We start from the raw sequence: 12,468 nt of genomic DNA, 5'->3' as shown, positions 1-12,468 counted from the left end.
TCCTGGACCAGGGCTCGAACCTGTGTCCCCTGCACTGGCAGGTGGATTCTTAACCACTGAGCCACCGGGGAAGCCCCTGATAAATTGTTTTTAACTTGCTTTATTTTCCTCAGCAATATGTCGTAAAATTTTTTTTCCAAAACAACTTTGTAAAAACAAATTTGATGTTTCACATTTTGTAAAAGTAACGTGCTCTTTATAGAACTCAGGAGATTAAAAATTGTATTTAAAAAGTGAACTGCTTGATAAGCAAGCCCATCCCTCAGAGAAAAGTGCCATTGACATCTGCTTATGTTGCCTCAGTATTTTTCTGGTTTTGATATTACATAGTTGAGACCATACGGTAGATACAGTTTTATATCCTTTTTCAACTTAGCATTGTATTGGTAGCCACATTGATAAACTTTTGAAGGGTTTGTGATTACAGTTCTAAGACAAGGCTTTTATTGTTTCATAGGAGGAATTCAGGCAGTATTTACCATTTATAGGACCTATTTGCAGTTGCTCCTGGGTCATTACGGTTATTGTTTGTGGGGAGAGCCATGGAAGGAGGGCGTTTTGAAAGTGTGGAAGGGCCCTGTTCTGCCAGCTTACATTCATTGTTGCACCATATTTGAAGTCCCCTCCACCTTAACTTCTGCTTTGACTTTTCGTTAAAGACTAGATTGAGTCCAGGGAATGATGGAGTGAAACCCCATGCTTTTACTCCCTCCCAGAAAGAACTTGACTTTTCTCTTCTCTAGAAAAGGAAAACATTAGACCTGGAAGTGACCTTGGAGACTGCTGTCCCACCCCTTTCCTTCCAGAGGTGGAGACTCTGACCATGATGGGCCTTCATCTGCAAATTGAGCCTAAATTAAGCCCAAAGTCCCAGTTGTTGCTAATAATTTTTATAGAATTAAGTTCTTCAGATACCTCACAGTTTAAGGTGATAATACTTTTGCCCTTAGTTATCTGGAATTTTGGTTAGCCTCAAGACTTCCCTGAACACTTTCTGTCTAGACCTCTGGTCCCGATCAGTATAGATCCAACCAAGAGAGAAATGATGCTGTCCACATGCCATTATTGGAATATTGCATTCATTCATTCATCTAATCAAGAGACATTAATTGAGCACCTACTGTGTTTCAGGCGCTATACCCAGTGTTTAGTTGACTGAAATAAAAGTCTTGCCTTCAGGAACCTCACAGTCAGGAGGAGACAAACAAGTAAACAGACAGTTATAATGCAGAATGTGGAGACAGTGATGGAAGATTTTAGAATGTGAGATGGAAGCGCAGAAAAGGGGCCTTGAACCAGGCCAAAGGAGACTTCTGGAAGGAAGTTATGCTGAGTTGGATTTTGAAGGGTGACATGGAGTTGTCTGATACAAAAGAAAAGCTGATATTATCTCAGTATTTCTGAATACTTTCCCCCTCCTTTTTCCCACCAATTTTGAGTAAAACATGTCTTCAGGAGAAAAGAGACATCAGTGAATAAGTGCCCCCTCTGGTTATTCTAACTTATAAAAGGATTTTCAGTATCTCTGGTTTGCTAACAGGAGGACATACCCAAATTGTGTTTAATGGTTTGGAGGAAAGATAGAGCAAAAAACTTTACACCCTGGATATTCAGTAATCAAGGGAATACTATTTTCTTGCTCCTCCTCGCAGAGTGTTCTCATTGATAAAGAGACTGCAAGTCGACTGAAGTCTGTGATTAACACTACTCAGATCATCACCAACATACCCTACATTATCATGGCGCTGGGTGTGTTCTTTGGTCTGATCTTCACCTGGCTCGCGTGCAGAGGACAGGGATCCATGGACGAGGTGAGCAGTGGCTGGAGGAATGTCTCCCTTACTGAATAACGTTCCTTGAGGACTTCAGCTGTGCTTCACTGAAGGGCTGTCAGCGGGCTTATTAGGGTTCTGAGGTTTTATGCTGGGCACAGTGATTTCATGGTTATATTACTGCTGGGCCAAATGAGAGGCAAGGGAAGTGTGTCAAGGTGGAGGGGTGATAGAATGGTATTTTCCAGTATTTCAGGCTTTCTTGGTAGGAATGGAACCCCTGGGAGAAAGCATTGTGTCTTTGCAAGTAACCTGAAAAAAAGAGGAAGAATATAAAACAGCTAGGCACCCGGGCTTTCTTGTCAGACTGCCCAGGTTCAAATCCCAGTTTGGCCACTTAATAGCTGTGTGACCCCAGAAACTGTGCCTTGGTTTCTCTATCTGTAAAATGGGATGATAATTGAGCCTCGCATAGGAGTTTTTTGTGAGGATTTGATGATATTTTAAACATAAAGCACTTGACCCAGTGTAAGCATTTAGTAAGAGCTCAATAAATATTAGTTATATGACAAAATAGCTCCATAATTATAGAGCAAGGCAGCCAGAGATCTGCTTGGAAAGAATCCCTGGTTTATCAGAAGATACCTACCACTGGGTCATCATTGCATAATAAATGATGGGCACAGGGGAGTGGTTCCTCTTCTGGAAGGGTGGGAACAGCCCCAAATGGGTGGGATAAGTGGTTAGGTTGGCTTCCCTAAGTGACCAGCAGGCCAACCCAGCGGTCTTAACACCTTCAATGAGCCCTTCTTAAATTCTCACCAGCCTCTCTGTTTGCAACAAAGGCTTTTTTTTCCCCTCTCTTCACTGCCTCCATTATGTATCTGAGGCAAATGTGACATAGGAAATGAAATAGGCTGAAACCATCTAAATCCTATAAGCTCAGATTTCCCTGTCTTCTGCGTGCTTCCAGTACGCCTTTCAACCCATACCCATCACATTAGCGTGAATTAGGTGTGAGACAACGATTTTTCCATTTCTATCTATGGATTGATCTTACAGTCAATGTAAGATGGATTGTACTGTCACTGAGCTTTTCATAGGCACAGATGAAAGCCCACGTAAATATTATGACTGTTCCTACAATTAGCCATCTTCACATATCCAACAGGCAAGCATTACTGAGCACCCATCACCTATGACACATTGTTCTCTGATGGGCCTCCAACTGAAGGAGAGAAATTCAATAGGGTGTGATGAGGATTATGGTCCAGGTCAACACAAGGAGAAGGGTTCTGGTCCAGTGTCAGGGTAGGGGTGTCAGAGCAGGCCTCCTGGAGAGGATTAGGGCTGAATGTTAAAGAAACAGCAAGAGGAAGCAGGCCAAGAGAAGAGAAGGTGATTGGGATGACAGTTTTCCCATCAGTTTCCCCTCCTTGCACCCCTCTCTCCACTTTTCACATCTGGGGAGAAGTTGGTCACGTGATCTCCTAACCTCGCTGTCCTCTCTCACCTGGTCTCAGGGAACTGCAGATGAAAGAGCACCTCTCATACGAACCTAAGCTAACCATGGGCTGCGCCTGGGGAAGGAAGCGTGCGAGCTGTCGTGACCTGGACCACGACAGTGGGGCAACTGTCTGCATCCTCACAGGCTTGTCAACTGGTGCGAGAGGGAGGAGACCCCGTGCCTGCGTGTGTTCAGCACCTTCTGGCAGAGGTTCAAGAACAGGCTGACCTGGTTGGCCATCAGGATCCTGTGGTCCCTGACAAATTGTTTTTCATGTGTCTAGCAAGTATTTAATAAACTCTGGTGTAGTAATTTTTTTGTTGTTGGGTGCTGGTAGCTCCAGAATTTTGTGACCACTGTCGTGGTTATAATGTCTGTGCCTCACTTGTTAACACTACTTGGTCTAACCTTATTCACTACTCTTCATTCACCAAACTTTGTGCTCAAAATACATAAATACTATTTGATGTTGTATTCCTCCATTCATTTCATCCACAAAACAGAAGTAAATAAGATTTGGGGATGCAGGGTAAAATGGTAAGCCTCATTCGATATCATTCAAATGCATCTAATTTCCTCTTTTGAAAAGGTGCATATTGCATTTCTTTTCTTTTTTTTTTTTTTTTTTTTTTTTTTTTTTGCTGTACGCGGGCCTCTCACTGTTGTGGCCTCTCCCGCTGCAGAGCACAGGCTACGGACGCGCAGGCCCAGCGGCCATGGCTCACGGGCCCAGCCGCTCCATAGCATGTGGGATCTTCCCGGACCGGGGCACTAACCCGTGTCCCCTGCATCGGCAGGTGGACTCTCAACCCCTGCGCCACCAGGGATGCCCCATATTCCATTTCTTGCTAATCTTCAGTTCATAATTCCTCCAGGAAAATAATTCAGACAGCTTTCATACAGGGTAGGAATCAAGCAGGGAAGGGGTTTGTGGAGGTGGTACCCGTGAGCTGATAGTGACAAGCACCTGAGGATTTTTGACTTGTACTTTTGTGAATTGAGAGAATGCATAAATGATGTTGGTGAGGACAAGTACAGATATTTCATATAGAATAGAATGCTAGTTATGACATTTGTGGGTAGTTTATTATTTTTTTAGTCCAAATGATCTTGATGTGGAAAGATGTTTCTGGGAGAAGGTAATCAGTAACTGATTTTTTTCCCCAATCACCCTTGCCAAATGTGACTGTTACAATACAATTACAATACTATTGAGTGATTATTTGTAAAATGATTTATAAATGTAGGAAATCCATCTCTCCACAGCCTAAGTTACACTTAAATTTCAGGAAGTCTGACTATACTAAAGAGACATTTCTTCTAGGGCAGTCTTCTTGGTAACTTTGAAATTGTTTTTATAAGTTGTTCTTTTCTCAGATTCAGTTCCTTCTGATGTTTTGTGGCTCACTATCACTCACTGAATAGAGAAAAATGTGCCCTACGCTTCCTGTGACAATCATTTTGCTGACAGAGTGATGGTGTTTTAAAATATTGCACAGGAAGTGCATTTAAGAAAAGTCCCTTGGGACCAGAAGCAGAGCCACCTCTCTGCAGAAGACCTCTTGGCTTTCAGTGTAACCTAAGTCAGGATTGGGAACCATCAGCTGTCACAGAATTCAAGCATATTTAAGGGCAGTTTCTTTGATTCTCAACGTTCACTGTTCATTTTTGATTGAGAAACCTGTACAGTTAATATGGCAAAGTGCACAGATAATGTCTTAACAACTGAATCATTCTGCAGGATTTTTTGTTTAAAACTGGGTTTCAGTGTAAGCAAATGAAAGAAAAAAAGCCACAGTTTCACAAATACAACTTCTGATCCCTGTATGGAGGTAATAAATCATTTCGTTTCTTTGCCTCAATTTTCCTACTCTCTACCCTAAAGCAATTTGTAATGTTTCCCTTTTTGAAGGGGCAGTTCATTAAACTCTCAATTTCTCTATAAATTAAGATAGAACCTATAGATACCCCAAATCACCGAAATGTGAAAAGCTAAATTGAAGATATTTTGTCTTCAATAATGCCAAATATCTAGATTTTTAAAAATTTATCAGTATTTAACTAGATAATTGGCACATCTTATTCTGTTATGCACCCATTTATTCACATTAATAAAACTGATAAGTCAGTGCGTACCCATTGATTCATTCTCTTACCAGAATATAATCATCTGTGAGGAAGAAATTTTTAAACACTATGAGTGATAATATTACAGTTAATGATGTACACCTTTTGATTGAATCCCACACAGTCAGGGAGGCCAAAAGCATAATATTTTCCTATGATTCTTAATAGTTACTTGGCTTAAAAATCACATTTGATATTTTCCTTCTGAAAAATCTGTGGCAAACCCATACACTGCAGTCAAGATTATAGATTGGTTAAGAAGAATGAATGTACCTATTTGGTTTTAGGTTGAAATAACAAACAGTTCCTCATGGTCATTTTTGTGGAGGTATTATCCTAGAAAGGTCCCCAAAAGCTTTGTGATTGCCACAATCAAAGAATACGGTGTCCTGTACTATGATACTCAGTTTAGGAGAAACCAAACAGAGAGAGGTTACCTCACTTCTCTCAGGGAAAATCAGGAGTTGAACACAGGACAGGAGATGGTCTTTGCCACATTCAGCTCCAGGCTTTTCCCACTAGACTTTATTCTAGAAAGCTCACTAATGGTCAGGCAGACCAAGTACTACACAACTAACCTTTATCGGGGTTTTTACTTAAGAGAGGCTAATTTTTTATTTCAGTTGCTCAAGATAAGAGTTCTGTAAAAGGTGCCCGCCATCCTTGGCCCTCTGGGCATTATCACTAGGATTAATTGCTTGTGGCTATTAAAGAGAATGCGGAGCAGAATGTTCTTCCTATAGTTTATACCGCTGGTTCCTTTCATGTGATTCTTGACATGTTTATTTCTACCCTTAATGCAATGAAATATTTCACTAATAAAAAAACTTTCTATGAAATTGCACTGGAAATTGTATGTTATGTCATCAGATGTCCAGTGGTCTGTGGAGTTTCATTTGAAAGATGCTCTCTGCCCTCCTGACGGACTCAGGCCTGAGTCACACCCTTGGGCCACCTCTGATTTCAGCTCAGCTGCAGTTACAGCCAGCCTGACAAGCCCCACTTCAAGAAGGTCCCACACTGTGCTCTTCTACCTCAGAGCTTTCTCCAGAGCCCCGGAAGCCCCTCAGGAGCATGGGGGTTAATACTCCTATGTATTGACACTCAATCAAAGGGGGCAAGAGTCAGCTGACAAAGGTGCCAGTCCTCAGAGGGACAGGTCTCAGGCTCATTCTACTTGGTTCCTCAGCTAGGGTTGCCCACACTGGAAACTGCTTCTTATCATCATTTCTTCATCCCCTGTCTCACTCTACCCACCCCCTCACTGCTGCTTCCAACCAAATAATCTACCTGCACTAACATCCTTATTCAGGTCTGCTTCCAGGTAAATGCAAAGTGAAATGCAGACAAGTCCACCCAGAGGGCTCAGTAGGATCAGAGAGCTGCTGGAGAAATACCAGACCTTTGTTTCTGTGGACATTTGGACTGAAGTTATTAGTCCAAAAGTTTAGATTACCTTTAAAACCTTTCCCATCCCAGTAATATTGCAACTTATTTCTGAAGTCAGAGCAAGTCCAGATCAATCATAAAATATTTAGTTCAGTGTTACAAATGTCCTTATGTATTAAGGACACTTGAACCTCAGCATAAGTGCTTCCTAGGAATCCCAAATCTGCTTCACTGGCTCCTGTCACAGGAGAAGCTCCTTGTTTGATCATAAATGTAAACTTTCAACTAAGTTTCATGATGCTCTGGGAACCTGACTCGGAGTTGAGGGAAGGCTTGCCCAAGGAAGTAACATTTAACTGAGACTGAAGAATAGGTGTTAATGAGGCAGAGCGAAGCATTTCAGACAGAGGTAGCAGGAGGTGCCCAGGAACATGTTACAAGTGACTGAGAAAATATTTGGCTGGGATTCAGAGAAGGAAGAAGAATAGTGGGTGATGAAGCTGAAGAGAAAGGCAGCCTTATTGAGCCATGTCAAAGGTTTTGGTCCTTTTCAAGGCAAACGGGAAGCCATTGAAGTATTGTGAACTGGGTTGTTGGTCAGAGTGTGTGTGTGTGTGTGTGTGTGTGTGTGTGTGTGTAGGGGGGCTGGAATGGGAGATACGACAGGTTTGTTTAGAAAGACTCACTCTAGCTGCAGGGTGAATAAATTGGAAGAGAGTCAACGTGGATGAAGGGAGGTCAGTTAGGAGGCTGTTGTGTTAGGTGGTTCCTTTAGGGTCCCCACTGGATCTTGTCTAGGTGTCATGCACTAGCCTGCAGGGTGAATTCCACAAAGCCACATACATAGCATAGGTCAAGTAATGGCTTTAATGGGGAAAAACAAAATTCTGGAAAAAGGAAGGCACAGACCCTCCATCTTCCTGTCATCCCATGGTGAGGCAAGCTGAGGGCCAGGGCACTGTTTGGTCTCAGTGCAGAGGGCAGACTCCTTCTAGTCCACCTTTTTATAGGGCGAAGTATTGTCAATGGAGGAATACACAAGCAACTGAACAAGGGGCAGTTTGGACTTGGGCTGCCCACGGAACGTTGCAACCTCCACTGCTGGGGTGAAGAAGACACCAGTTACGTGGGACATAAGGTTGGGTGCAGCCCCTTCCCCTCCCCGAGGAGAAGGGGGAACCCCCAGCCACAGCTAGCTCATTTGCCAGACAACCTAGAATGAATCTTGCTCATTGCACTGCGGTAGTCTAGGTAGGAGCCGGCAAACTTTTCTTCTGTAAAGGGCCACTTAGAAAATAGTTTTGGCTTCGCAAGCCTCTCTGTCGCAACTACTCAACTCTGTACTTGTAGCATGAAAGCAGTCCTAGACAACATGTAAGCAAACGCATATGTCTGTGTTCCAACGAAACTGTGGACAAAATAGACAGCAGCCCACATTTGGCTCATGGGCTGTCTGCTGATCCCTGGTCTAGGCAAGGGATTATGGTAATTTGAGTCAGGAAGATGGCAGTGGACATGAAATACTTTAGAAATATTTAAAAGATAAAATATATAGGACTTGGAGATGAAAATGGGAAAGCCAAGGGAGAGAAACATGTCGAGGAAATCATTCATTCATTCCACGGTACTGAATAAGGGCCTATCATGTGGGTGGGCGCTCTGCTAGCACCAGGGACACCGCCAGTAAATAAAACAAAGTTTGCTGCCCTCATGGAACTAACATTAAATGGGGGCTGGGGGGCAATAAATAGGTGGTGGTAATAAGAATATTAAAGCAGCCAGTGACTGGAGTGGGATGTGCAATTTTAGAAAGGGTGATCAGGGATGGCTTCCTACTGAAGAAATAGTCATCCATTCTTTTCCATCTGAGATGGTTCTCCCCTTCCATCCATAATTTCTGTGATTTGGCTCAGCTGCTGCTGCTTCTTTCTCGCAGGCTCTCTTGAGGGCTGTCTCCTCTGGTCTAATTACTGATGCTCAGCTGCATCTTCTCACTTGATCCTCTCTCCCTGACAATCTCATTGGCACCCAGGCTTCAATTACACCCTAAACGTGGGCCTCTCTGTTCCACCTCAGTCCCACATATCCAAGCCCAGCTGGATATCCTCAGCCAGGTTGTCCTCAAATCCAGTAAGTAAAGAAAGGAACTCATTTTTTCTTGTCTCCCTCCCAAATTCCAATGACATCACAGTGTACAAGCCAGGAACCAGGGACCCTTGCTAGACGCCTCTTTGCCTGCCTCTCCACACCCCATCAATCATCAAGTCCACCTGCTCCCCAGTCTTCATGCCTGCTGTCCTCACCCGTATATCAGTGTTCTCACTGGGACTTCTGCAATGACCACTATTAGCATTATTTAATTGTATGAGTAGGTAACCCATTTACATTTTCAAAAACTAAACGGGCTTTATACTGCAAAGTCCTCCCTCCACCCATCTTCTTGCCACCCAATTCATCTTCTCAGAGGCAACCGATGTTATTCATTTTGAAAATGTATCTTTCCAGGAATATTTCATACAAATATATGTAATTACATATTCTAGCCCTCTTTTTTTTTCCCACCCAAATTGTAGCATTTAGAACACATATAGTGTTCTAAATTGTATTTATATAATTTACCTTTGAGATCTTTCTTTTCAGTACATAAAGAGCTTTACTTGGCTGAATAGTATTCCTTTGTATGAATGCAACTATTTAAGCAAAACACTGTTTCCTATCATTTGTTATTATAAATAAGACTGTAACCTATAACCTTGTATTCCATTAATTTTGCCAAATCATTTACAAGATAAATTCCTAGAAGTAGCATTGCTAGGTCCAAAGACAATTTTAATTTCGATAGACACAATGACTTTGTTTTTATTTTTATTCAAGTTACAGAAGCACATAGATTTAAGAAGCAAATAATTCTACAAAGTGTCTACCAAGAATTCTACAAAACAAAAAACAAAAAACCTAAATGGACAGCATTCTCAGAGGCACTTCTTTTAGCCGTCTTCTTTTTTCTTTCTTTCTTTCTTCTTCTTTTCCCCACCATTACCCCATGACTTTAAGTGACATGCTGCTTCGTGAATTTTCAGTTTTAGTGTTATCCACTGTCTCTCCACTATGGAGAATAAGGATTTAGCTTTCTTTCCTACCCTGTCTTCATTGGACACTGGTATTCAGCCTGCTGCACATCTTTTCCAAGGGGCCTCCCTAAAGCAAGTTTTTAAGGGCTCTCAGGCGGCACGCCACGGCGAGCTTCCCAGAATCTCACATTGGTCGCGACGCTCCACACCACGTGAATCCACTGACCCCCGGAAGCAAGCCAGGCCGGGGGCGTTCCCTCTCCACGCTCCACCCCCTACGCCTTTCAGGCGTTCCGGCTTCTTAGGCTAGGCCAGAAAAGAGGCGGAACTCCGAGATGCGGGTGTGGTTTCCCACCGGATCGAAGAGCGGAGTGCACCGAGTGCCGCGGGAGCAGCACCCAGGTCCCCTGCTCCCGCGACATGGCCTTCAACTTTGGGGCTCCCTCGGGCACCTCTGGTACAGCTGCAGCCACCGCGGCCCCCGCGGGTGAGTCCCCCAGACCTTCTCCCGGGGAGGAGGGAAGGCCTTTGGTCCAGCCCTTCGGTCCGAGACTCTTCGGCTTGGGGATCCTGGGGTCTCCTGCCCGCGCGGAGACTTTAGGGGCTTCGGTAAAGGGCGGGCGGCAGCAGAGCGGGCGGAGGCGGCTCCTGAGGAGGCCGCGGGGAGAATGGAGGCCCAACCCGGAGCTCGCGCGCTGCGGGTGGGTCGCCGCAGGGCCCTCTCCTCCTAGGGCTCGTTTCCCGCCGCCTGGGAGTCGGACTCGGAGAGGCCGGAGGCGGCTTCTCTCACCCTTTGCCGGAGACCCATCCTTCCCTCCCCAACTCTACTCACCCCTCCCCACCTCAGCGTCCGGGACGGGCGCGAACGCTCGCTTGGTTCCCGCCGCTGGGCTCGGCGAGGACAGGGCTGGGGAGCCTTGGGCGCTGCTCTGCGGCTCCCTCGGCCCTGGCCCCTTCGGTTCTTGCTGCGGGACTACACGCTCCTGTCCTCCTTCCCGTCCCCGCCTCCTCGGCTTTCTTAACTCGTTTGGAGCAAAGTCAGGGTTTGTCTTTGTTCACTTCTTTGAAACCTCCTGCAAACTCTTCTAATCCTTACCTTGCTTTCTTTTCTTTTCCTCTTTCTTCTTCCCCCCTCCCCCTTTTAAAATTCTGTTTGTTTCTTTGCCTACACGCCTATCAGGATTTGGTGGGCTTGAGACTGCCAACTCCACCGCCAGTGGGTTTAATTTTGGGGGTTTCGGATTAACTGCTAATCCTGCAGTGAACTTTAATATTGGGAATTTCGGTGTTTCTACTACCTCGGCGACTCCGTTCAATTTTGGTAACAGTCTGGCAAGTGCAGGTAGATATGCGGGTCGTCTGTGTAACGAATGTTGGGAGCTGGAGTCCAAGAATATTTTGTGGTTCCAGAGTTTGGGAAAGAACAGCGACTTGTCTAACAAGGAAAGGAAATTCATTTCCTAATGTCGAGTCAAAAACATTTGTACCAACTTTTGACACTCTTAAAAGATTTGGTTTGGGGAAGTCTTGCAAGTTATAAAGTTCCTTTGTTAAATTTGCATTTAATCGAACAGAATATACCTTCCAAGTGATAAGTATTTGGAATGGATTTTTATTTTGAGTAGAATATATCTTCCAAATTATTAGATATCTCTTTCGAAGTATAAGCTCAACAGTCAGGCCCCTTTTCCTGGAATTCTTGGACTCCTGCAGTCATTTTTTTCCATTTTTCCTGCATCTTTCATTGGAATTTCATTTGATTGTCCTTGTGTTTCCTGAGAGAAACAAGTCTTATACGAACAGCAGCAACCTGTCTTGTTTTTAACCTGTACGATAATAATAATGTGTTTCTTTGGCCAACTGAGCAGATTAGGATACATTTCTATAAGATAACGCAATTATAGAAAGAATCCCCAGTTCTTTACTGGAATTTTTGAGAAATGATCAGAGAGAGCAATTTAATTTATTGTCAGATAGCATTGGCTTCTAAAAGATAGGTTAGATGTCTTTGTACTCAAAAAGGTAATTATGAAGATTCTGGTATCTATATGGATTGTTTGAAGCTCGTTGGAAATTCTGCAAAACACAAACTATAACGTGTGCGTGTGTGTGTACATATATATATATATATATATATAAATTTAAAATAGGTCTATGTGTACCTTGCATACAGTGACCCTATAGAAAAGCCTTGCTCCTCAGCTGCTCGTATATGAATTTATTATTCATATTCTCTTACATATGCCACTTATGCCCATGCCAATTATATGCATTTGGTAAGCATGATTTATTCCCTACGACATACTTGGGAAGTCTGGCATTTTGTGCAGTTACTTGTTACTGCAGTGTGAATATGACCTTGGCAATCTGATTCGAAAACGTTTTGAAGAATACTTGAAGTTCCAAAGATTAAACAATCCGTTATCACTAAGGTATATTTAAAGTGATCACATATCACTGTTGTTTGGTATATTTACTTTTCCCTGTTTGCTTAAAATTGGCACTGGGTAAAACAGAAACATTATTTTGAAGTTTGTGTTTCCGACCAAACCCACCCAGCTCATAATTCAACAGTAATAAATAAACCTGTTGGTATTTGCTT

General features: G+C 43.4%; 2 protein-coding genes across 4 annotated transcripts in view; both read left to right on the top strand.

Moving 5' to 3' along the window:
* The window catches only part of SCARB2 (scavenger receptor class B member 2), a 68,807-nt gene extending 62,562 nt beyond the window's left edge, over positions 1-6,245 (top strand). For both annotated transcript variants that reach the window (XM_073805365.1, XM_004316640.3), the window contains 2 exons: positions 1,653-1,811; positions 3,296-6,245. In XM_073805365.1, coding sequence (XP_073661466.1) covers positions 1,653-1,811; positions 3,296-3,334 — 198 coding nt within the window. In that variant the 3' untranslated portion in view covers positions 3,335-6,245. The remainder of the gene's footprint in view (positions 1-1,652; positions 1,812-3,295) is intronic.
* Positions 6,246-10,202: 3,957 nt separating this feature from the next.
* The window catches only part of NUP54 (nucleoporin 54), a 37,887-nt gene continuing 35,621 nt past the window's right edge, over positions 10,203-12,468 (top strand). For both annotated transcript variants that reach the window (XM_033857146.2, XM_033857145.2), the window contains exon 1: positions 10,203-10,353. In XM_033857146.2, coding sequence (XP_033713037.1) covers positions 10,287-10,353 — 67 coding nt within the window. In that variant the 5' untranslated portion in view covers positions 10,203-10,286. The remainder of the gene's footprint in view (positions 10,354-12,468) is intronic.

The sequence above is a fragment of the Tursiops truncatus genome, chromosome 5, assembly GCF_011762595.2.
Source record: "Tursiops truncatus isolate mTurTru1 chromosome 5, mTurTru1.mat.Y, whole genome shotgun sequence".
In the NCBI taxonomy this organism is placed as follows: Eukaryota; Metazoa; Chordata; class Mammalia; order Artiodactyla; family Delphinidae; genus Tursiops; species Tursiops truncatus.
Note: the sequence above shows the minus strand (reverse complement) of the source record. Positions and strands in the feature narration are given on the sequence as shown.